We start from the raw sequence: 25,660 nt of genomic DNA on the forward strand, positions 1-25,660 counted from the left end.
TATCAAAAAAAGTGTGCATGTCAAGAGCTATTTTTACATGCTTTTCCACACTTTGCAATATATACTCTCGATTTTGGACTAACATACTAGTATTCAATTTGTAGTTGATTATTTCAGTGAATATGCCTTTATTTTCTTGCTGTTGTTTTTTAGAATGGTTTTGCCATGTCAGCCTATTTCCTTCTGTTTCCTCAGAGGTTCATCCAGTACTTGGCCTCCAGGACCGCTCTGTTCAACCTCAGCAACTTTATAGACAAAACAGGTTCCAACGGTAAATGCACTTCCTTTCCAAAAAATGTGTTTGTGTACAGTGCTTTTAGAAAATATTCAGACCCCTTGACTTTTTCCACATTTTGTTACATTACAGCCTTATTCTAAAATTGATTAAATAGTTTTTTCCCCTCACCAATCTACACACAATTCCCAATAATTCCCAATAATTTTTAGATATTTTTGCTAATTTATTACAAATAAAAAATGGAAATATCACATTTACATCAGTATTCAGACCCTTTACACAGTACTTTGTTGAATCACCTTTGGCAGTGATTACAGCCTCGAGTCTTCTTTTGTACGACGCTACAAGCTTGGCACACCTGTATTTGGGCAGTTTATCATACTCTTCTCTGTAGATCCTCTCATGCACTGTCAGGATGTATGGGGAGTGCCGCTGCACAGTTATTTTTAGGTCTCTCCAGAGATGTTCGATCGGGTTCAAGTCCGGGCTCTGGCTGGGCCACTCAAGGACATTCAGAGACTTATCCCGAAGCCACTCCTGCGTTTTCTTGGCTGTGTGCTTAGGGTCGTTGCCCTGTTGGAAGGTGAACCTTTGCCCCAGTCTGAGGTCCTGAGCGCTCTGGAGCTTTGCTCTGTACTTTGCTCTGTTCTTTCCCTTAATCCTGACTAGTCTCCCAGTCCCTGCTGCCGAAAAACATCCCAATAGCATGATGCTGCCACCACCATGCTTCACTGTAGTGATGGTGCCATGTTTCCTCCAGACGTGGAACATTCTCCCATCTCCGCAGAGGAACTCTTGAGCTCTTTCAGAGTGACCATTGGGTTCTTGGTCGTCTCCCTGACCAAGGCTCTTCTCCCTCGATTGCTCAGTGTGGCCAGGCGGCCAGCTCTGGGAAGAGTCTTGGTGGTCCCAATCTTCTTCCATTTAAGAATTATGGAGGCCACTGTGTTCTTGGGAACCTTCAATGCTGCAGAAATGTTTTGGTACCCTTCCCCAGATCTGTGTCTCGACACAATCCTGTCTCGAAGCGCTACAGACAATTCCCTCGACCTCATGGCTTGGTTTTTCCTCTGACATGCACTGTCAAGGTCTGTGCCTTTCCAAATCATGTCCAATTAATTGCATTTATCACAGTTGGACTCCAATCAAGTTGTGGAAACATCTCTAGGATAGTCAATGGAAACAGGCTGCACTGAGCTCAATTTTGAGTCTCATAGCAAAAGGGTCTGAATACTTATGTAAATAAGGTCTTTATGGGGTATTGTGTGTAGATTGATAAAGATTTTTATTTAATCAATTTTAGATTAAGGCTGTAACATAACACAATATGTAAAAAGTGGGTCTGAATACTTTCAGAAGGGGTCTGAATACTTTCCGAATGCACAGTATGTGCGTGCATGTGTGTGTGTGTGTGTGTGTGTTGGGGGTGTGAAACGGGTGGATTCCCTTTCAGTTGAGAGCATAAACAGATACAGTAGATCCGATGTGAGAGGAGCAGAAGGAGAGGAGGAGAGGAGGATAGGAAGAGACAGGAGCTGTCTGGGAAGAGGAAAGGACATCACTGCTAATAACATGAGGAATAGGAGCAAGCGTACAATGTGCCCCCGCTAAACATTCAGTACTGTCAGTACATGCACAAACACTCACACTTGCACATGCATACACGCACATAATACGGTTGCACAGTATCCAGATTTTCATATCATCCTACCGTCCTCTTACTCTCATCCTGGGATTTACAGTATTACCGTTTTAGCATTCAAGGGGGAACTAAATACACAAAAAAGCCCATTAGGCGTGTATTACCAGAATGCTAACAAAATTAGCACAAACGTATAGTGAATATTAATAGAGGCTGCAAGCTAAACATGCTAATGATCGCAAACAAAAATAAACTGATTGCAAGGACAGGCAATTGAGCTCATAAAGTTATAGAAGTATAGGTAGTAGCTTCTCTAATGTCATTTTTGGTGAGTTTGGACATCATTTGGACAGCAAATGTGGAGAGAGGCATCAAGTAAATGAACATAGTTTTGACTCATGCTTGTGTGAAGGAAGAACAGGACTGGTTCTGGAGCAGTGTGTACATGCTGTATCTATGTGGAGTTGCTAGGGCAACAGGCCCGCCTGCGCTGTTCGGAAGGAGAATAGGGGGGAGGAGCAGACGGGCTGAGAAGGGAAAGAAGAAAAATGAAATGCAAGGATATCAAGATAACTCATCCAATGTAAAACTTCAAAGAAATAGTATTGAAAAAAAAAATCTGGTTGCTATTTCCAATTAACCCAGTATACTGTATATATGGTATACCCCCCAAACCTAACACACACACACACACACACACACACACACACACACACACACACACACACACACACACACACACACACACACACACACACACACACACACACACACACACACACACACACACACACACACACACACACTAAACTGTTTCACACACACTAAACTGCTTCACACACACTAAACTGCTTCATGTCCCTAGGATTCCGATGTCCTGCACTTGTCTCCAGTGTCTTGCCCTGGGGTCATTATAGATCCCTCCCCTTCAATCCCTTCAAAACCCTCAAATCAGATGCATAACTTAGAAAACTGAAGAGCCTGAAGTTAACTGATCGACAAGATCAATCATAAGATAAAATACTGTCTTTATTGTGTTACAGAATTAAATCAACTTCTTCCTTCATGAAACCGTGGATGTTAAATTAAACAATGTATGAGTTTAGCACATGCATTTAGTCATTAGCCATTGGATTTATCAGGAGCTGTATTTTTGGTGTGATGTGAATGTGATGCTCAATATGTTCCTCAGGCTATGACATGTCTACGTTCATCAGACGTTATGGCCGCTACCTCAATGAGAGGGCCTTCGCCTACCGCCAGATGGCTTTCGACTTCACCAAAGTCAAAAAGGGGTGCGTCACTCACTTCCCTGTCTCTCAAAATCCTTTTAGGTGCTCATCAGGGAGGCCCACCTCATGCCGTAATTCACCTCATCACTGAGGCCCACCTCATACTGTCATTCACCTCATCCCTCAGGCCCACCTCATACTCATTCACCTCATCACTGAGGCCACCTCATACTGTCATTCACCTCATCCATGAGGCCCTCTTCATGATCTTCCCTGTGTGTTTCCACCTCAGTGCTGAGGGGGTGATGAGGACAATGACTCCAGAAAAGCTGTTGAAAGGCATGCCTGTCCTGCAGACCCAGATCGACACACTGCTGGAGTTTGACGTGAGTTGGACATCTGGTCACGTCTGTCTCTGTCTGTCTGTCTGGCTCTCTGGGACTTGTGTTCTGATGACTGATGGTCATTAGCTGAAAACTGTAATATATGTCAGGCCACAAAGAATACTGTTTATTTTCCTGTTTAACATTCTCTTTTACTCTCTTTTTCTCGTCTCTTCTCTTCAATACCTTCTCTTCCCTCTTTCTCTCTTCTATTGACCTTGATCTTTCTGTAGGGGTGTACAATTGGTGATGTTTCGGTACAGCAGAATATTGCTGGAGTTTAATAAATTAGTTAATTGCTTGAGTTAATTGATGCTCCTCTTTTATACTATATGACTGGTTAAATAAAAAAGGTCTCTCTCCCAGGTCCATCCCAAGGAGCTGAATAACCCTATCATCAACGCAGGGTTCCTGCTGCTCTTCAAGGATCTGGTCAAGCTGTTTGCCTCCTATAACGATGGGGTCATCAATCTATTAGGTGAGCTAGACATTTCATTGGATGCATACCAAATGCCACCATTTTTCCTAAATAGTGCACTACTTGTTACCACAGCCTTATGAGCCCCATGGGCCCTGTCCAAAAGTAGAAGGGAATAGGGGGCCATTTGAGAGAGACTCTTTGTCAACAGTTAATAGATAAATGACTTCCTTTTACCATGTAGCCATTTAGCAGATGCTCTTCTTCACAACAACTGTTGTTTCTGTAGAGAAATATTTTAAGATGAAGAAGAGCGACTGCAAGGAGGCCTTGGAGATCTATAAGAGGTTCCTGACCAGGGTCACCAAGATCGGAGAGTTCATGAAGCTCGCTGAGGTAAAGGAAACTTCCTAATGGATTAGGATGTATTCTAACTAACTCCAAATGAAACTAACACAGTGCTTCCTCATATGCAGTGTCCGTCTGTACTTCAAATAGAATGATGCACTGATATGGTTGGGAAATTGTGTCTTGTGTGTGTTTTGTTCCACAGACTGTCGGAGTGGACAAAAATGATATTCCTGACATCAACTATGTAAGTCACTTGTTTTTGTGCTTACTCTCTGGAAGGATGATGAAATAGTTGTAACATGCCACCAACAGAGATGTTTCTGTTTCAGAGATGTTTCAGAGATGTTTCATATTATTATTATATTATTATTATTATATATTCATCCATCATAATCCCCCCTCCTCCCCGCGATCCCAGTGTCTGCACCCTGGGGTGGTGACGGACCTAGTAGACTCGGATGATGAGGACTGTCCCTTTAAGCCTATTGAGGACCCGGTAACCATAGAGACACAGGATGGCTTGGCAGAGTGCCTGTTTGGAGGATGGGGTGTTGGCATGGGATTCTACAGACTGACACTTCTGACTGCAGTTTGTGTGTGTGTTTGCATATGTGTGTGCTTCCGTTTGCACAAAAGATGGTAGAGTTGAAGTAAAATGTTCCTGAACACTTCATTCTACAGGACATTGAGTTTATACAAAGGTGGGATAGTGTGGTGAGTTAAAAACCAAGGCTTTGGAGTGGTGCTGCCATAGAAATAGAATAGGGTGTTGAGTTACTTGAAGTGTTGGCATGCGGCGGAATGAGGAAGTTCGTCCCATAAACCTGCAGTTACTGTGTTTCTGATTGGTTCTCTCTTCTCTCCTCAGGCTCCCAGCAGCATCCTGGAGTCTCTGGAGACACACATGAACAGTTTGGAGGGGAAGAAGGGGTAAGAGGACCCTGTCTCTAACCAACCCATTTCTGAAAGAGCTAAAATGTGGAAATGTCCCCAATAGTTATCTTTACACAGAGAAAATAGTACATGAGAAATGACAGGATGAGAAAAACTAGAGGGAAACTCATAACTTTTTACTGTCCCAGCACTATAGTGTTCTGAATACAGTTTCCTGTTATTATCTTTTACTTGAATAGTTATTCTCTCTTTGTTCCTTTCTGTTCATCATCGGGGATCACAGTGAAGGGTGAGCATAAACACTTTCTTTGGGGTCTGACAGATGAGTTTATTGTAAAGTCATGAAAATAAGTAATTTCAATGTAAATGATTTCAGCTCTGAAAGGTGATATCTAGCTGTGATGAAATTGTCATATGAACTTTTCCTTTTCTCTTTCAGGTCTCCAACAAAGGTGAGTGGAAGATTAAACATTATTTTCCCCGCCTTTCTGTTTCTGCTCATATGTCAACACATGGATACAAATAGGCATTTCTCCCTCTGTATTCCAGGGGTCCCCTACCAATAACGTGTCCCCGACCTCCACCCCCGCCAAATCTGCAGCCGCCGTGCCCACCCTAGCGCCACCACCTGAAGAAGCCACCGAGTGAGTGTCTACTTCCTTTGCCTACCGCAGCATTTACCTAATTTCCTCAGCGAATCCCTCAGTTCTTGCATTTTAGGATTCTATCTGTTCCATTTTTATTTCATAAAATGGTGAATAAGGGAAACTGTGTTTTCCCTTTCATCCTCTCTCTCTCTGCCACCATTTCACCATCTGTCTCCACCCTTCTGTCTCGTTCTAGTTCTCTCTTAGATCTGGACCCTCTCTCCTCCTCTGGCCCGTCAGTAGGAGCCTCAGCAGCCCCTACGTCCTGGGGAGGTAATGTCCCACATCAAAACTTGATACATAGCTTGATTATGAATTAAAACGTAGTTACATTATCTAATTAACAATCATGTAATTGAATTCCCTCCCCATCACCTTCTCCCATGCTCTTCTGGGGATGCTGTCACAGACCTCCTTGGATCAGGTGAGTGCTATCCCACAGTGCCTCTGGTATTAACCTCTTTAGTGTGTTAACAGTATGTGTCAGTTCCTCTAGATCTCCCACTGTGTTTCATAGTGCTGCTCTAGTCTAAGGAAGCCGTCTCTTTCTCTCTTCTTTCTTTCCCTCCCCCGCATCTCCTTATTGGTTTTGGTTCATACGGGGACTTTATGTTTTTGGTTGCTTTGGTTCTAATGGGATGTTTTGTTGGTTGTTTTTTTAAATTGGGTTGTTTTTGTACCTTCATTTCCTTCTAATGGGATTTGTTTGGTTGCTTTGGATCCTATGGGGTATTTTGGGTTGATTCATGGGGTTGTTTTGGTACCTTGTTTTGGGGTTGGTTGGTACGCCTTTTGGGTACCTGCAGAAATGGGCGAGTCCATGCTTCCTGACCCCACCTTAGCTGTAGAACCCGTCCCCTCTCCCGCTGGTGTAACGTCCACCCCTGCAGCTGCGGAGCCAGGAGTCTCTCTGGCTCCTCCCCCTAATGCGGCCGCGGCCGCTGCCCCCACCCCCGGCGCAACGAATATGGATCTGCTGGGAGGTTAGTGGGCTTCTGGAGGTTTCTCTACAACAGAATTTCTGCTGGACAGCTCAACCCAAACCAACCCGCCACATGCACACAGAACATACAGTGTTCTCTACATGCATATACACACAGTCACACAGATACCCCAAAACAAACACACCATGTTTGCAGAACATGTCAGTCAACACGCATATACACATACTGATATGCATTCTGTACATATACACACAGAGACAAGCATGCTCACACTTGCAGACACACTCAGACATGCTACTCATACATTTTTTCACATGCTTCTTTTTGTTTGATAGTCCAAAAGCTTTTCCTCAACTTCAGAGAAAAGCCAGTCTATCAATCAGTCATGTTCTTTATTACCGCTTACGACCGGGTTCCCCAAACTCAGACCTGGGTTCCCCCCTGAGTACATGTTTTGTTTTTTTCCCTAGAACTACACAGCTGATTCAAATAATCTAAACCTGATTATGAGTTGGCTATTTGAATCGGCTGTGTAGTGCTAGGGCTAAAAACTTAAACGTGCAGTCGGGGGAGGGGCACCTTTAGGTTGGGGGGCAGGACGGAGTTTGGGAAACCCGGGCCTAAGAGAAATCTTGCTTCGTTTCTGGGTTCACTCTGCGCCGTGCTTGTCCAGTTATGTAAGTGTAAAATACCTAGTTACCTCTTTATAATTTAGTTGTAGCTAAAGCCTACCTTTCGTACACTCTGCTGTGCTTCCTGTCTGTATTCTCATTCACCCCTTCATCTGTCAATCACTCATGCCACAAAGTAAATGTTTTGTAACTAATCTAAACTCAATTTGTTAAGAAGTATATTAATCAAATATATTAAATATTGTATACGTGACATGACATAAGTATTTAATCTACAGTATAGTACCATACCATATATTAAGTACATGAAATACCTTAATAAAGTAAAATGAGTATTTCTAAACTCTACAGGCACAGTCTATCTTTTAAGTGGCTTCTTGACCTTCCTTTTCTGAAGTTCCTTGACTGACTTATTATCTTTGGCTTGTGTTTCGTTTCCCTGTTCTCTCTACTTCTCTCTCTGTCATCTGTGTGTGTGTGTGTGTGTGTGTGTGTGTGTGTGTGTGTGTGTGTGTGTGTGTGTGTGTGTGTGTGTGTGTGTGTGTGTGTGTGTGTGTGTGTGTGTGCGTGTGCGTGTGCGTGTGTGTGTGTGTTGGCTATCAGATGCATTTTCGACCCCTGTTCCCACCCCTGATGCCTCTGCTGAAGGCGGAGCTCCGGCCTCCACGCCAACCCCAGCCGCTGAAGCTGCTGCCGGTGGGTTACAGGACATGTGTATATATGTGACTGTGTGGCGTCTGTCTGTGTAAATGGATGTATATTTGTGTGGATGTTCGTATGTGTGTGTTTGGCTGTGTTCCAGTGCTCGGTGCATCCATTTGTATATTTGCTTTTGTGTATGGAGAGTGTGTTGATTCCATTGTTGTGGGTGGGTGTAGCTAGTTTCCCTAGAAATGTGATGCTACTGGTTGTTTCTAGGCATGGCTGATGTTGTTACCATGGAGATTGGTGCTGAAGCTGCTATGAGAACAGTGGTTGACCACTACATGCTAGATTTCGCCTGAGGCTTCCTTTCCTTTGGTAAACTCTATCCCAAAATGAATCTGCAAGCTCCTTGGTTACACTCAAATCTGGTGTGTTATTGGCAGTGGTGGAAAAAGTACTCAATTGTCAAATCAAATTGTATTTGTCACATGCACCGAATACTACCGTGAAATACTTACTTACAAGCCCTTAACCAACAATGCAGTTCAAGAAATAGAGTTAAGAAAGTAAGTATTACAAGTACATGGAATTGCTAAAATGTACTTAAGTATCAAAAGTGAAAGTATAAACCATTTCAAATTCCTTATTTTAAGCAAACGAGACGGCACAATGTTCTTTAAAAAAAAAAGATTGACGGATCACCAGAAGCACACTCCAACACTCAGACATAATTTACAGATAGCCAGGGTCACACTCCAACACTCAGACATAATTTACAGATAGCCAGGGTCACACTCCAACACTCAGACATAATTTACAGATAGCCAGGGTCACACTCCAACACTCAGACATAATTTACAGATAGCCAGGGTCACACTCCAACACTCAGACACAATTTACAGATAGCCAGGGTCACACTCCAACACTCAGACATAATTTACAGATAGCCAGGGTCACACTCCAACACTCAGACATAATTTACAGATAGCCAGGGTCACACTCCAACACTCAGACATAATTTACAGATAGCCAGGGTCACACTCCAACACTCAGACATAATTTACAGATAGCCAGGGTCACACTCCAACACTCAGACATAATTTACAGATAGCCAGGGTCACACTCCAACACTCAGACATAATTTACAGATAGCCAGGGTCACACTCCAACACTCAGACATAATTTACAGATAGCCAGGGTCACACTCCAACACTCAGACATAATTTACAGATAGCCAGGGTCACACTCCAACACTCAGATATAATTTACAGATAGCCAGGGTCACACTCCAACACTCAGACATAATTTACAGATAGCCAGGGTCACACTCCAACACTCAGACATAATTTACAGATAGCCAGGGTCACACTCCAACACTCAGACATAATTTACAGATAGCCAGGGTCACACTCCAACACTCAGACATAATTTACAGATAGCCAGGGTCACACTCCAACACTCAGACATAATTTACAAATCAAGCATTGCTGTTTAGTGAGTCCACCAGATCAGAGGCAGTACGGATGACCAGGGATGTTCTCTTGATAAGTATGTGAATCGGACCATATTCCTGTCAAAATGTAACAAGTACTTTTGGGTGTCAGGGAAAATGTATGGAGTAAAAAGTATATTGTTTTCTTCAGGAATGTAGTGAAGTAAAAGTAGAAGTTTATAAAAATATAAATAGTAAAGTACCAATACCCCAAAAAACGACTTAAGTAGTATTTTAAAGTATTTTTACTTAAGTACTTTACACCACTGGTTATTGGTATATTGAGAGAGTGTGAATACTACTAATATTGTTTTTTCAAAGATGTTTCCTGCTACATTTCTTCACAAATCATGTTCTTTTCCTATAGTTTTTCATCAGACATGCATATTTTCCAGATTATTTCTTGATCATATACAGTACTTCATTGTTTTTTACATTTAAGGTTTGTTTCTAAAGAATATGTAGCTGTGAATTCCTAACTGAGCTTGTATCTTCTCCCTCAGAATCTCAGACAAATGCAGCTACTCCTCTTCCCTACTGAACTCTTATATAGCTCTTCGTTTTACACTGTGTTGTGGTCATTGCTTAACATCCTCATCTTCTCTTGTCATCCCTTCCCCCTGTTCTCTCCTCCCAAAGACCCCTTTGCCCCCTCTGGTGGTAGCTCAGAAGCAGTAGGCCCAGGGCTGGACCTGTTTGCCATGATGCCTATGGAGAACAACTGCTTTAACTCAGGGGCGCCCCCTTCTGCCCCCTCATCCACCATCACAGCACCTATCACCCCCACCACCCCATCGATAGACCTCTTGAGTGGTAAATGTTTACGCATGTGTGTGTGGTACTTCTTAACCTTTTCTTTTGTCCCCTTTCGTCTCTGTCCTCTACTCTGCATCCATGTCCTCTCCTCTCCTGCATTTTTTTCAGTCGACTGCATTTTTCCTGGGTGTCCTTTTCTCTTTGTGAGGCTAACTTGCACATGTTTCTGTTCCTCTGTTTCCTTTCAGCTTGGATGCATTCTGCTGCCTCTCTGCTCCTGCATTGACTTTCAATCACAATTGTTCATCTAATTAATCAGTGTTTGTATTCTGCTGTTCTCATCCCTGTGTGTGTGGGTGGGTGGGTGTTTTCTTGCCCTGTAGCTATGTTTGATTCCATGCCAGATCCAAGCTTCACCAAAGCAGACCTTACCCCCAGTGTTGACATGTTTGGAGCAGGTACCCAGACTAGCGCCATCTCACTGCTACTCTCATCCCCTCTCCCTCTTTCCCTTTGCCCTCTTTTCCCCTCTCCTCCATTCTCCATCTCATTTCTCTCCATCGGTTGTCTTGTTGTCCTTGATCAGTGAAGAAAAGGAATTGTGAATGATTTCCTCTGGGTCTGCTACAGGCTATTCAGCAGGGCCTCAGCTGCTCTTCCTTCCTTCCTCTTCCTCTCTCTCTCTCTCTCTCTCTCTCTCTCTCCCTCTCTCTCTCTCTCTCTCTCTCTCTCTCTCTCTCTCTCTCTCTCTCTCTCTCTCTCTCTCTCTCTCTCTCTCTCTCTCTCTCTCTCTCTCTCTCTCTCTCTCTCTCTCTTCCTCCTCTCTACTTTGTGTCTCAGTGTGCTTATTTATTATAAACTAAAACCTTGTCATCTTTCTCTGCATGTGTTTGGAGTGCTATTTCTATATGTACATTTGTGCATGTGAATTATTGTATTTCAGGGATACTGATTGTGTACCAATCTAACCCTCCTCTACCCTCCCCTTACAACAGATGCCTTCTCCTCCCCTGCCCCCCTCTCCTCTGCCCCCCCAATGGACAAGGGGGTGATCATGGACCTGTTTGGGGGTGGGTAACTGTACACCCTCCCCCCACCCCTCACTATGCCCCTTGCTGCTGGTCGACGGTCTTCACATGAGTGGCCTTTGTGAAAGAATGTCTATTTTTATCAAAAAATCCATAATTTTGATTTATTATTTGATTGTTTAATTGATTATTTTCATCATATCATTCACCTTCATCAACATTGCTCATTTCTGCTGACCCGTAATCTTGTTAGTGTAGTTAAGTTGTTAAGTGTGGTATTCAGGCAGGACACAGTGACTTTTCTATGTCCTCTCTAGAGCATATTGAGTTTGTGTTGCTAAGTAAACTCAGCAAAAAAAGAAACGTCCTCTCACTGTCAACTGCGTTTATTTTCAGCAAACTTAACATGTGTAAATATTTGTATGAACATAACAAGATTCAACAACTGAGACATAAACTGAATAAGTTCCACAGACATGTGACTAACAGAAATTGAATAATGTGTCCCTGAACAGAGGGGGGGGGGACAAAATCAAAAGTAACAGACGGTATCTGGTGTGGCCACCAGCTGCATTAAGTACTGCAGTGCATCTCCTCCTCATGGACTGCACCAGGTTTGCCAGTTCTTGCTGTGAGATGTTACCCCTCTCTTTCACCAAGGCATATACAAGATCCCTGACATTTCTAGGGGGGAATGGCCCTAGCCCTCACCCTCCGATCCAACAGGAGGTCCCAGACGTGCTCAATGGGATTGAGATCCGGTCTCTTCACTGGCCATGGCAGAACACTGACATGCCTGTCTTGCAGGAAATCACGCACAGAACGACAGTATGGCTGGTGGCATTGTCATGCTGGAGGGTCATGTCAGGATGAGCCTGCAGGAAGGGTACCACATGAGGGAGGAGGATGTCTTCCCTGTAACGCAAAGTGTTGTGATTGGTTGCAAAGTCAACAAGCTCAGTCCGATGATGCTGTGACACACTGTCCCAGAACATGACGGACCCTCCATCTCCAAATCGATCCCGCTCCAGAGTACAGGCCTCGGTGTAATGCGCACTTCTTCAACGATAAACGCGAATCCGACCATCACCCCTGGTGAGGAAAAACCTTGACTCGTCAGTGAAGAGCACTTTTTACCAGTCCTGTCTGGTCCAGTGATGGTGGGTTTGTGCCCATAGGCGACATTGTAGCGAGTGATGTCTGGTGAGGACCAGCCTTACAAAAGGCCTACAAGCCCTCAGTCCAGCCTCTCTCAGCCTATTGCGGACAGTCTGAGCACTGATAGAGGGATTGTGCGTTCCTGGTGTAACTCAGGCAGTTGTAGCCATCCTGTACCTGTCCCGCAGGTTTGATGTTCGGATCCTGTGCAGGTGTTGTTACACGTGGTCTGCCACTGTGAGGACGATCAGCTGTCCGTCCTGTCTCCCTGTAGCGCTGTCTTAGGCGTCTCACAGTACGGACATGGCAACTTATTGCCCTGGCCACATCTGCAGTCCTCATGCCTCCTTGCAGCATGCCTAAAGCACATTCACACAAATAAGCAGGGACCCTGGGCATCTTTCTTTTGATGTTTTTCCAAGTCAGTAGAAAGGCCTCTTTAGTGTTTTTATATCTGTGACCTTAATTGCCTACCATCTGTAAGCTATTAGTGTCTTAATTAACAACCGTTCCACAGGTGCATGCTCATGGAACAAGCATGGGAAACAGTGTTTAAACCCTTTGCAATGAAGATCTGTTTTTAATTAATTTTACCTTTATTTAACTAGACAAGTCAGTTAAGAACAAATTCTTATTTTCAATGATGGCCTAGGAACAGTCGGTTAACTGCCTTGTTCAGGGGCAGAACAACAGATTTTTACCTTGTCAGCTTCGGTTACAAGTCCAACGCTCTAACCACCAGGCTACCTGTCGCCGCCTCTGTGAAGTTTTTTGTACTTTTACGAATTATCTTTGAAAGACAAGGTCCTGCAAAAGGGATGTTTCGTTTTTTTCTGAGTTTAGATGTAGATGTGCCGCAGCATATTGGGATCCAAGGAGTTTCTATTGGTGTGTACTGTATGTGTGTATACCTGTGTATGTCTACTGTTCTATCTGTCAGTGATAACGCTGCTCTATCTGTTTGGCGTTCCTAGTGTGGAGCGGATGGCTGACTTCTTAACCCTTCTCTGCCCTCATGCTGCACTGCTAATGGCTTGGCCCTTCTTGGCCTGGTATGGTTTGGCTTGGTTTGGTTTTACCCATCAGACTCCACTGGTGGAGAGACCAAGCCTGCTGCCCCTCCAGCTGCCTCTGGTGCTGAGCTGATGGCAGGTAATGTACCTACCAATGCACGACACACCCACCATGCACGACACACGCACCAGGCATGACCCATTCACATTGTATGCAAGACACATAACAGTAATTATAAACTGGATGGTTCAAAACCTGAATGCTGATTGGCTGAAAGCCGTGTTATCAGACCGTATGACAAAACATTTATTTTTACTCTTCTAATTCCGTTGGTAACCAGTTTATAATAGCAAAAAGGCACCTTGGGGGTTTGTATATGGCCAATATACCACGGCTAATGACTGTATCCAGGCACTCCACGTTGAGTCGTGCTTAAAGAACAGACCTTAGCCATGGTATATTGGTCCTATACCACATACCCTCGGGCATTATTGCTTAAATATACAGTTGAAGGCTGAAGTTTTACATCCAGCTTTGCCAAATACATTTAAACTCAGTTTTTCACAATTCCTGACATTTAATCCTAGTAAAAATTCCCTGGGATCACCACTTTATCACCACTTTATTTTAAGAATGTGAAATGTCTGAATAATAGTAGAGAGAATTATTTATTTCAGCTTTTATTTCATTCATCACATTCCCAGTGGGTCAAAAGTTTACATGCACTCAATTAGTATTTGGTAGAATTGCCTTTACATTGTTTAACATGGGTCAAATGTTTCGGGTAGCCTTCTACAAGCTTCCCACAATAAGTTGGGTGAATTTTGTCCCATTCCTCCTGACAGAGCTGGTGTAACTGAGTCAGGTTTGTAGGCCTCCTTGCTCGCACACGCTTTTTCAGTTCTGCCCACAAATTTTCTATAGGATTGAGGTCAGGGCTTTGTGCTAGCCACTCTAATACCTTGATTTTGTTGTCCTTAAGCCATTTTGCCTCAAGTTTGGACGTAGGCTTGGTGTCATTGTCCACTTGGAAGACCCATTTGCGACCAAGCTTTAACTTCCCGACTGATGTGTTGAGATGCTGCTTCAATATTTCCACGTATTTTCCCTCCCTCATGATGCTATCTATTTTGTGAAGTGCATCAGTCCCCTTGGCTGATTTCTTTTGATTTTCCCATGATGGCAAGCAAAGAGGCACGGAGTTTGAAGGTAGTCCTTGAAATACATCCACAGGTACACCTCCAATTGTCTCAAATGATGACAATTAGCCTATCAGAAGCTTCTAAAGCCATGACATAATTTTCTGGAATTTTCCAAGCTGATTAAAGGCACAGTCAACTTAGTGTATGTAAACTTCTGACCCACTGGAATTGTGATTCTGCAAGGTGACATACACTAAACAGAAAACAACCACCCACAAACAAGAGTGGGAAAACAGGCTACCTAAGTATGGTTCTCAATCAGAGACAACGATTGACAGCTGCCTCAGATTGGGAGCCATACCAGGCCAAACACATAGAAATGCCAAACATAGAACAAAAACATTGAATGCCCACCCCAACTCACGCCCAAACTAAAACAGAGGCATAAAAAAGGAACTAAGGTCAGTGACAGTCAAGCACAAAGTAGATGTCTTAACCGACTTGCCAAAATTATAGTTTGTTAACAAGACATTTGTGGAGTGGTTGAAAAACGAGTTTTAATGACTCCAACCTAAGCGTATGTAAACTTCCGACTTCAACTGTACCACATAATATTTTCCATTGTACTGTAATATGTAACCACATCGCCAAATATATCTGACATTATAAAGTTAGAGTGGATATATTAAAAGCTTATTGTGTGTGTGTTTTTGACAATCTAGATATATTATTTCACATCCATATTTTGTATACAGTGATCATTCCTTGATTTGACTTTTTTAATAACCCTTGTATTAGTAACAACAGACAGCACACATGTATATGAACATGTGTCTGTCTGACTGAATACATCCTGATTGTATGTAACTTGGTTTTATGGCCATTCCACATGCATACTGCTGTTTTGTATTGTCATTATTGTTCTCGCTTCTGTCCTTAGTTGTCTCTCTCACTCCGTTGATGAGAGAGACAACTAAGTGTGAGACAACTGAGTGTTTTTCACTTGGTAACCCTGGTAACTGTGTTACCGTAGCAATGTTCCCTGTTTCATGGCCATGGCTGTCACAAGCCTGCATGCTATGTTATTGACAATCTGCAAATACTACTGCTTAAGGCTTAACTCTTTCTCCTCCATCTCTCTTTCTCTCGCAACAATTGTCATCTAACTCACTCCATTATTTTTCCCTTCACTACTCTCTCCCTTTCTTCTTACCTTTCCATCCTCTCCCTCCCCCTTTTTCTCCTTCTGTACTTTGTCTCTCGCTCTCAATCACTCACCCTTACACTCTCTCTATCCTCTCATTCGCTCTTCTCTCTCTCCACCCTCTCTCCATCTGGCTCTGGGGCTGGCTCATTGCTTGCTTCCTGCATTCTGATTGGGTGAGTGTTCTGGCCTATTGATGTGCTGGTTTCCCACAGTGCATTGCTGCATTGCAGTAGAAGAGCCACTGCTGCTGTTCTGTTCCCTCTGCTCTGACAAATGCTTAATATATACAATGTGTGAGATGCTCACATCACAATGCCCATTTAGCTTTGTACTGGCTCGGCTGCAGTGCTTTCTCACTCTAGAGTAGAGGCTGCATCCTAACTGTCACCTGGATACAGAGGGTGATACCCTGTCTCAAACAATCTAGCTAATAAGATACTACACTCTTAGAAAAAAGGGTTCCAAATGGCTTATTCGGCTGTCCCCATAGGAGAACCCTTTTTGGTTCCAGGTAGAACCCTTTTTGGTTCCATGTAGAACCCTCTGTGGAAAGGATTCTACATGGAAACCAAAAGGATTCAACCTGGAACCAAAAAGGTTTTTTCAAAGGGTCATCCTATGGGGACAGCCGAAGAAACCTTTTAGATTCTAGATAACACCACAAGATTGTAACACTATTGAGTAGTGTTAAGTTAAAAAAATCTGAATGCTCTTTATTGATATTACATGTACACGGAGAGCATTACTTAAACTGTATATTGCATATTTGTGTGTGTGTCTGTTTGAAGACTCAGTACATGTCCTCACAGTCATAGTGAGTATCAGTACGAGGGCTTGCTATACTCATCTCTGATCACTGTTGACATGGAGACCGTAGCAATATGTCATCATGGTAATCCCACTCGTAAGGAGGACCCCTCCTGTCATGATCTGAGAGCATTATTGTGACTGTTTGATCTAAACCTGTCTCTCTCTCTCTCTCTCTTCCTTTTCTCTCTCTCTCCCCCTCTCCATCCTCTTCTCCCCCTTCCTATTGCTATCTCTCTCTCCCCCTTCCTCGTGTCTCCTGTAGCGTTTGATGGTCTAGGGGATGTGTTGATGCCTTCTATGACACCCCAGGCCGGGGCAGCCTCGTCTCCAGTCAAACCTATGGGAGGAGACCTGGACGCCACCATGGCTAGCATGGCTAGCAGTAAGTCTCTGAGCAGACGAAGGACAGTGGTCCTCTATTTAGCCTGAAGCATTTCAGCATCATGGTGCTGCCCACCTATACATAGACATGAATTTACATGGTAGTTACATATCGCTGCTAGGTACATTGTCATTACAGTGACTGTACATCATGTTACATAGTACTTACAAATGTGATAAGATACTGAATGGACATTATTCTGTGACTGGGAAATATTCATTGTCCAATGTCTTATTTTCTCTCTCTCAGATCTGGGAATGGGGAGCCAAAAACCGTACGTTTTCCTGTTTTGAGTCTTTTTTTCCTGTTTTGTGTCTTTTTGTGTATTGAAATGTCACTTAATGTCATGGATTACAATCACACAGCAGTTTCCATGTGCTCAACAAGCTTTACATTTTAAAAGGTTGGGAGGCTATAACTGTCTTTTCTTTCTCTTTTTCTATTGGCTTACTGACTGATTGACATTCTTCCGCAGGGGGGAGAACACGATGGGAGGCTGGTCAACTCCTCAGGTAGCTCCTCCCAGTTGGGGCGCTCCCATGGTAAATGTTGTCTGGTTCATATAGCATGGAGTGCAGTGACATGGCAGTGACGGGCAGGGAATGGAACCAATTACACTCGCCGTTCCTCTCTGACTCTCCAGGGTGGTCCAATCACAACACTGGGAAAATTGAAATTTGGAGTTTGGTGTTCGGTTTAAAAGGGGTGAACATTTTGTGGGAAAACTAGGGGTTGGATTGGGAATAACCCCTGGAGAGCTCTGAGAGGGCTGATGTCTGTCTCAAACTAAAAAGCTGCTTGGAAAACCACTTCCCGTTTCTTCTCTTATGGTTCTGACCTCGAGCAAGCCACATGACCCTTCGCTGACCCGAAATGCCCTGCTCATCTGCATATATCTTTATTTCTATCCCCATTGGCTTTCTTTAGCAACAGCTCCACTTCCCAGGGTCCAAACAAAACACACTACAAAACAGTCGCATTTAGATCACTTTAGCTTCATAATTTAATAAGCTGCACTTACCATTGCTTCACTTGGCCAAAAAGCTTTCGCTATAGGGTCTATAGTTGCTGTATTACCCCATGGCTTCAGCTGTTAATTTAGCCAAAGCCTCACTACTGATATAAAAATCAGATATTTAGCTGATTAAACTGGTCTGCCTGATCATTTGTTCCAATAATTGACCCTGTGCTCTTCAATTGCTTCTGCTTGAGCAAATCACCTGAAACTGATTTTAGAGGCTAGGTTTTCTATGTGATCTCTCTCTCTCTCTCTCTCTCTCACTCTGTGTTGATTCTGTTTTAATGATGTCTTTGTCTGTGTTATGTGTGTGTCAATGATATGTCTGTGTGTTTGCTGTTGCAGTGTTGTCTTTGTTGTGCCTATGTTGTATGTAGTGTAGTAACATCCCACCTCCTCTTCCCCCCCTCCACACCCCTAGAACGTTCCAATGGGGTCCCCTTCTTTTATGGGGTCTAACCAAGGATTCAGCATGGTAAGACCACCCCGCTCTCGGTCTAGGACCATTAGGAGCACCTAAGATGGCCAATGACCCCATTAGGTGGCCCACTTAGTTTGGTGCCACTGTGTAGAGATAGTAGCTGCCATAGCATCTGACTGTCTCCTCTCTCTGTCTCAGGGCGGAGCGGTCGGGGCTGGAGCTCCCATGATGCCCATGGTTAGGCCAGGCTTTGGAGCCCCTGCAACCCCAGGAGCACCGGTAACACACACACACACACACACACACACACACACACACACACACACACACACACACACACACACACACACACACACACACACACACACACACACACACACACACACACACACACACACACACACACACACACACACACACACACACACACACACACACACACACACACACCTATTCCATGACACAGTGTTTCCTGTGACAGATGGGATCTCCAGGGATGGCCGGGAGTCCGAGGAGGCCTCCGCCCCCCAAGAATGCCCTGGATGACCTCAACATCAAGGACTTCATGTAAACCCCTCTAACCCTCCAAGGTAGGGCTCTCTCTCTCACAGCGGCACCAAACTACATACACGCAATGCAATGAAAAGAGAGAGTTACAGAATAACATTGTGGTAATCAACTCTCTCTCTCCTCTCTCTTCTCTCCAGAGGTTGTCGTTGTGTCTGGAGCTCTATGGATGTGGATGTGTGCACTCCCCGCCTTCCTGTCACGCCCAAGTCCCTTCAGTCAATCAGCCATCAGCATTACGACCCCTGCCCTCTGACTTCCCCGTAACCCCGCCCTCCCTCTCTGTCTGATGTTTTAGCACAAATCGTGGATGTGAATCATAAATACAGAGAACAAAAATGTGTATGTGTGTGAGTGTACTTCAATGTTATCCTTTACTTAAATTAAGACAAAAAATGTAACATAAAAAATGATATTGTATTTTGAATCATTCTGGTACTCCCCGAAAGAGCTTGGAATGTGTTGTTAAACATGGAGTGTGTTCGGTGTGTGTAAACCTCACTGGCCAATCCCTGCCCTATCCCCTCCCTTGCTGTCCAATCAAATTCTGTACTGAGCTGTGTTGCTGAGGTTATTCAACACTTAGTTTTACTTCTCTCCATTCATTGATCCATCCAGCCTCTTATACAGTTCTATGGGTGTATATTGATGAAAATTGAAATATGTATCATCACAAATCTGGGTTTACGAGATGACGAATCATATGACAACTTCCATTTTCCATTCAATTCATATTTGTTTTTATTTTGTCCGTTTTTTAAAATTGTGTGTTAAATGCAACATTTGTTGACTATGTTCAAATTGACATATGCGTTTTTGAATATTTTAAATGATAGATTATACATATATTTCTTTAGTCTTTATTTTGAGAGAAAATGTATCGTATATTTTAATTATGTCTATGAATTGTAAGATTGAAAATGTAAGAAGATTCAAAAAAGATCCTTTCCCTTGTACAATATCTCCCTATCTGTATTTGAAGGCAGTATTGAATGCAAACTCAGTCCCAGTGTTTACTGTTGCGCTCCCTGTTGGTGTGAAGTGGTACTGCATTTAAGCATGTCAAGTGAAGTTGATCATCCAAATACTTTTAAAAATCAAAATATACTTGTCTCCTTTCCTTAACGGCCAATTATCTGAATTGAATCGATAGATGAAAGGCAGTTGGTGGAAATAATTCAGTCCGTACACCTATCAGTGGTCATGGAGTGAATGAGACAAGGAAATGTTTGTAAACATTATTGGGACACTTCCACAAGGTCATTGTGATGCAGTGATCAGTACGGTTGTATCGTCCCCTGTAGCAACACTCCAGGGGTGTTGCGAACTAATTGGCTGTAAAGTATTCATATATACACTGGATGTTCCATGTGTCGTTTCTCTTCCAAAGTGACTATCTTAATGTGTTGAGAAAGAAAAAGATACAGAACATGTATCATATACAATAATGTGGATAACAATGTTTGCTATATATTTGGTTGAAGGCAGTGTTGTTTGGTTCTTGGATGGCATCACTCCTCTCCTCTCCCCCACTTGCATGTGAGTCCCATTGAGATCCAATAAAATTCAAATACACTGATGTCTTCACTGTTGTCATTCATGCTCGATGTTCAGTCCATCACACATTTTTTTGGTATTCAATGGTAGGCTTTAATATAAAGAAATACAAATGATTTTTAACAAGCTAAATTTATATTTAGGAAATACTCAAGAAAACATGTTTAGATTTAATCCAGATAGCAAAACTATGAATCATGCAGATGGTAAAAATGAGCACCAATGGAATTAATCTTAGCCCCCCGTATCTTGGAAGCAACACATCAAGGCATATAAGACTGAAACACCTGTTAGTGTTTGGAGAGCACCATAGAATTTTGAGACCTCAAAATCATTTTTTGGCATTCTGGATAGGAATCTGTTTGATTGACTGGATGGAGCATGAAAATCATTGCATATTCCAAAATCCTATTCCATCTGGTCTGTCTGTGCTGGCCATTTGATAGTTCGTTGACCACCATTTCAGCACTTTGAGGTCTCAGTGAAAAGTGCTAGATGAACATTTTTTTCTTCCTCAGTCTGACAGATCCAGCAGATCCCTGACTTCTCAGGCCTTTGTACACATGCTGGGATCCCCATGGATCCAGTGGCAGATCTGAGCGTATTTAGGTGGAGTGATCCTCACCGCCACATTATAATCCCTCTTTTCACCCCGGTCCCCTTCCACCCAGCGGTGCCCTGAGAACACTCCAATCACCTTCCGCTGCCACTTCCTCTTATTGGACCCCTCCACTTCCTGTCTGAGCCGGATGTATACGCCAGCACCTGACGCCCCCTGCTGGGCGTCACAGTGCTGATACAACAGGTCGTCTGACTCCTCCGTCACTGAACAGAAGCGATAGACCACCTTTTCTTTCTCTCCCTCCGTTTGTCCTCCCTCTGGCTCATTGTCAAACCCTGAGAAGTGGATGCGACCCAAGGGGAGGGGCTTTGCAGCGGGCGCTACCCCCAGCTCCATGTGCTTCTGTTTGATTGGCCGTTTCAACTCTAGGAGGGCGTAGTCATAGTCAGGGGTGACGGCGTTAGTGTCATAGTCCCCTGTGTGTATCCAACCCTTGGGGATGTGGATTTGTTTCACGCGTGTCCAGCGGAAGGAGGGCTGCTTTTTAGTTTCTGTGCTGCGTTGTACACGGCTACTTCTGCTACCTCTCGTTCTCTGCCTACCCCCTCCCTCTCTCCTCTCCTTCTCTGTGTTCCCTTCTTCACCTCCCTCTGCTCCGGTCTCCCCATCAACCGCGTTCTGTATCTCCCCCTTTCCCTTCATTCCTCTCCGCCTCCCTCCTCTCCGTCTCTGCTCCTGTCTCGGTCCTTCTTCATCTATCCCATTCCCATCCTCCTCCTCTTCTCCAACCTCTTCCTCTCCTTCCACCTTTCCCACCCTTTCCACATCTCCTCCTCTCCTCCCACCTCTCCTCCTCCCCCCCTCCTCCTCCCCCCCCTACCTCGTTTAGATTTGACCTGTAGGACCCCGACTTTCAGTCTGCGGACCCCCTGCAGGTAGTCCTTCCCGTCGTGGACACAGTGGGCTGCCGTCAAGATGTGTTTGTCAGACACCAGGACCCCGGAGCAGCCCGTGGACAGGCGGACCGCCGTGGAGAACGGGTAGTTGGTGGTAAAGTGGCTGTCTGAGATGACAAAGCGCCCGTCTAAGCCGTACACCTGACGTTTCCTGCGAGTGTGTGAGGGTGTGCGTGAAGTCGTCTCATTCAGGCCCTGCAGTGTGACATCGGTGTATGTGCGCGTGCCGTTTTCGTACACCGTCTCGTATCCCAGCATGCTCTCCACCGTGGCCTGGTCGGGAGGGGGGAGAGCGCTCTGACACTCTATCCTACACATCCCCTCCCCATCTGCCCCATCACCCTTCCCCCCAAATTTGGAAGTCCGCAGATGCACTGTGTGCCTGTCCAGAATCAACGGGATACTCTGCACGGACCAGCCATACTCTTTATCGTCGTCATCGTCACCGTGGCCCCCCCAGATAGGAACACACAGGGGCAGGGCACATAGCAGCAGACACAGGGGAATGGGGCCCATCACACTGCTCCACCAGGGCCTAAGAAACAGAGGAGAGAGGAGGGAAGAGTGAGCTTAAAGAAAGACATAGGTGACTGGTGTTTAAAATGAGGGCTCAGGCCAGCAGAGGGTGCTCTATCCCCAACAGTCATCACAAACTGCTTTAGTGTTATTGAAGGTTTATCTTTGCAATAGCGTCTCACCGGCAGATGCCGCTGGTAGTGAAGTCCGTTATACGTTTAGAACAGTTATGTGACATAGGAACTGGCTTATTAAGACAAGTAGTAGCCTAACTAACGTTGGGCTCCAACAATAGCCTACTTTCACCTGATGATACCATGATTGAAAAATGGAACGAAGGCCATTTGATATTTGTTTTTCAACTATAAATATTGTCATAGACTTGCCTACATTAAACGAAATCTTTATTTTAATGCAGCAAGACTACAAAAGAAACAGCTTGATTAAAAAGAACAACATAGGTATGAACCTGACCAGAAATATGATTTTATTCATATGGAAACGATGATGAATGAATGGAAATACTGTACTGCTATAGTGTGATGCGTAATGGTGATAAAACGATGACATTTTCTCATAATGGTCGTAGTAGTTTAATCACTCATGGAAAATCACAATGCAAAGTAAATAATGCAACTGTAATCGAAATTGAAGTTGATGATCATTGATTAGTAATGCCTGGCCAGTGTCTATACATTCCTGCCGAACACGTGAACTGATTGAAACGGAGAGTAAACAAAACCATCATACCTGCAAGCATTTGGCAAGAAATGCAGAAGTCAACAAAATGCCTTTTTAAAATATATAAATCGGTATTTCATCCAGTCGGGTATGATTCAGTGAGGGAAAGACCGCGTCCCATCATCACCAGCGCATCAAACAAACGAAACGCAATGGAACGCCGTTCGCGAGATCTTCACCGAGATTTGTCCATGATGAAGAAAAAAAAGGGAATAACAAAGTGCGGCTCGTTCATGTTACAAGGCAACACCGGGGGAGGTACTGCCTGGTTTTGCGGAAAGCAAGGAGGGGGACTGACTGAAGTTGAATGAAGTTCTTCAGTATTCGAACTGTGGAATTTATGTCCAAAAGCAGGCAAATTATATAAAACGTGTTATTGTATTTTAGACCTTTTTTTTTGCCCTCATATACTTATTTGCATTGCCCACCTCACACATCTACTGGTGTTGCTTTATATTGTTTTATGACAAAATAACTTATTGAATGGCAGGCTGGCACACATTGATTCAACTCTCGACCTTCATAGATCTTAAAGCTGCAATATATATGTATGTTTTTGGGCGACCCCACCAAATGCACATAGTAATGTGAGTTTATCTGTTATTCTCATTGAAATCAAGTCTAAGAAGCGGGTAGATCTGTTCTATGTGCACCATTTCTATGCATCCCATTCTTAAATTTCGTTTTTGTCTTTTACTTCCGTTTTTGTACACCAGCATAAAATAGCTGAAAATACAATATTTTTGGTTATGGAAAATATATTTAAAAGCGGTTTAGATGGAACAATGATTCTTTACACAATATTTGCTTGTTTTGTCACAATCTAAAATTAGGTGAACCGTTGGAATTTTAGCAACCAGGAATTGCCGGAGCGATTTTTGCATAGTGCACCTTTAAGGAACAACCTGCATTTCAACTCCAGCAGGTTTATTTTGACAACGGGTTGCCCTCCTGGCTGCACAGGCACTCAACTCATTCACCAAATGAACTCTCTCTTTCTCTTCCTCCCTCTCTCCCCCTCTCCCTCCATCCTCCCCACTCCCCTTCCTTATCCTTTCCTCTTTAATACACAGAATAGCAATAGCAGTATTCACAGTCAAAGATCTAAATATTTCAGTCTTTAACAGAGAGCTTTGGCTGGTTCATGTTACCATATATACGTTTGCCTTAACATGTGACTTCCTGTGGATATGTGACTCTCTGTTCCTATGCTGTGTTTGTTTCTATATGGGTCCCATAGATGCAACAATGCATGCCATTATATGGCTTTTAAGGATATAAGAACTGTTTGCTTTTTCCCCTTCTGTGTAAATGGGCAGCCTGGTAGAACTCTTCCATTGGTTGATGAGAACAGGAGGTTGCTGACACATTAATAGGGGAGGATGTGCTCGTGGTAATGGCTGGAGAGGAATGAGTGTATTGGTATCAAATACATAAAACACATGGCTTCCATGTGTTTGATGCAGTTCTATTGGTTCCGTTCCAGTCGTTATTATGAGCCGTCCTCCCCCCAGCAGCCTCATGGAACAGAGGTCAATGAAAGAGCCAAAAATGGTAATTGTCATTCATCATCATGACAGGACGGAAATGCTTTGTTTAAGATAAGCCATAATAACAACAACTGTTCATATTGATATACCAACAGCTGAATGGTGAGTGCAAAAGTGAGGTAAAGCAGAGGAGTAGAGAGAGAACACACTGTGTGTGTGTGTTCATTCTTTGTCTCTTCTCTTTATGTAATATGGAACTTCTTTCTCTTCTTCTCTCCCTCCCTAGTGAGATGTGCCAGATTATCTCTGAGATTAGAGAGAGATGATAATCACTCCAGTGTGGGTTTCAAACAACAATGTGCAAATATGCATGTAAAACACTATTATAACAGTCTCCTCGACTGAACTTCACACCCCATTCTAGAGGTTTAGCCCTTTGTGGGCTCCACATACAATAGATGCGGTAAAAGAGTAAATGTGATGCAAAAACGGCCATACCAATCGGCATATAGGGACAAGAAAGTAAGAAAGACAGTGACTACAAAAATTAGCCAGCACGACGGTATGTGTTGCTATGGTGATTTCAGTAAACAAACAGTGCAAATCAACATCCGGTAGAAAACCACGCTATGGCAGACAGAAGAAATGTAAATATTTGATCTCTGGCTGCCATTCCCGTCTACTGTGGCTGCTGATGGCATTTCTCTGGCTGCCATCCCCGTCTACTGTGGCTGCTGATGGCATTTCTCTGGCTGCCATTCCCGTCTACTGTGGCTGCTGATGGCATTTCTCTGGCTGCCATTCCCGTCTACTGTGG

General features: G+C 43.7%; 3 protein-coding genes across 10 annotated transcripts in view; 2 read left to right on the forward strand and 1 right to left on the reverse strand.

Annotated features, from left to right (window-relative positions):
• Window positions 1-5,206, forward strand: part of LOC118386992 (clathrin coat assembly protein AP180-like) — a 29,990-nt gene extending 24,784 nt beyond the window's left edge. For both annotated transcript variants that reach the window (XM_035775064.2, XM_035775065.2), the window contains exons 4-10: window positions 196-271; window positions 3,073-3,175; window positions 3,405-3,498; window positions 3,862-3,973; window positions 4,203-4,309; window positions 4,467-4,508; window positions 5,133-5,206. In XM_035775064.2, coding sequence (XP_035630957.2) covers window positions 196-271; window positions 3,073-3,175; window positions 3,405-3,498; window positions 3,862-3,973; window positions 4,203-4,309; window positions 4,467-4,508; window positions 5,133-5,198 — 600 coding nt within the window. In that variant the 3' untranslated portion in view covers window positions 5,199-5,206. The remainder of the gene's footprint in view (window positions 1-195; window positions 272-3,072; window positions 3,176-3,404; window positions 3,499-3,861; window positions 3,974-4,202; window positions 4,310-4,466; window positions 4,509-5,132) is intronic.
• A 327-nt stretch (window positions 5,207-5,533) lies between these two features.
• On the forward strand, window positions 5,534-20,596 carry LOC118386615 (clathrin coat assembly protein AP180-like). 7 transcript variants are annotated; one of them, XM_052523818.1, is made up of 17 exons: window positions 5,534-5,610; window positions 5,708-5,802; window positions 6,002-6,078; window positions 6,215-6,229; window positions 6,612-6,788; window positions 7,985-8,077; window positions 10,158-10,331; window positions 10,658-10,732; window positions 11,270-11,344; window positions 13,547-13,612; window positions 16,896-17,015; window positions 17,265-17,289; window positions 17,491-17,557; window positions 18,455-18,508; window positions 18,653-18,733; window positions 18,936-19,044; window positions 19,162-20,596. In XM_052523818.1, exons 1-16 carry the CDS (start codon window positions 5,560-5,562, stop codon window positions 19,023-19,025), a joined length of 1,335 nt encoding a protein of 444 aa, XP_052379778.1. In that variant the 5' UTR covers window positions 5,534-5,559; the 3' UTR covers window positions 19,026-19,044; window positions 19,162-20,596. The 7 variants fall into 7 exon arrangements, with proteins under 7 accessions (XP_052379778.1, XP_052379781.1, XP_052379779.1 ...); XM_052523821.1 differs by having other exon boundaries at window positions 17,491-17,527; XM_052523819.1 differs by having other exon boundaries at window positions 16,911-17,015.
• A 61-nt stretch (window positions 20,597-20,657) lies between these two features.
• On the reverse strand, window positions 20,658-23,546 carry LOC118386994 (inactive serine protease 35-like). Its single transcript, XM_052523827.1, has 4 exons — window positions 23,363-23,546; window positions 21,986-22,631; window positions 21,813-21,846; window positions 20,658-21,778 (listed from the first exon to the last, which is right to left on the reverse strand). The coding sequence occupies exons 2-4, from the start codon at window positions 22,610-22,612 to the stop codon at window positions 21,126-21,128; spliced, it is 1,314 nt and encodes a 437-aa protein (XP_052379787.1). The 5' UTR covers window positions 22,613-22,631; window positions 23,363-23,546; the 3' UTR covers window positions 20,658-21,125.
• Window positions 23,547-25,660: the final 2,114 nt, after the last annotated feature.

The sequence above is a fragment of the Oncorhynchus keta genome, chromosome 8, assembly GCF_023373465.1.
Source record: "Oncorhynchus keta strain PuntledgeMale-10-30-2019 chromosome 8, Oket_V2, whole genome shotgun sequence".
NCBI lineage: Eukaryota > Metazoa > Chordata > Actinopteri > Salmoniformes > Salmonidae > Oncorhynchus > Oncorhynchus keta.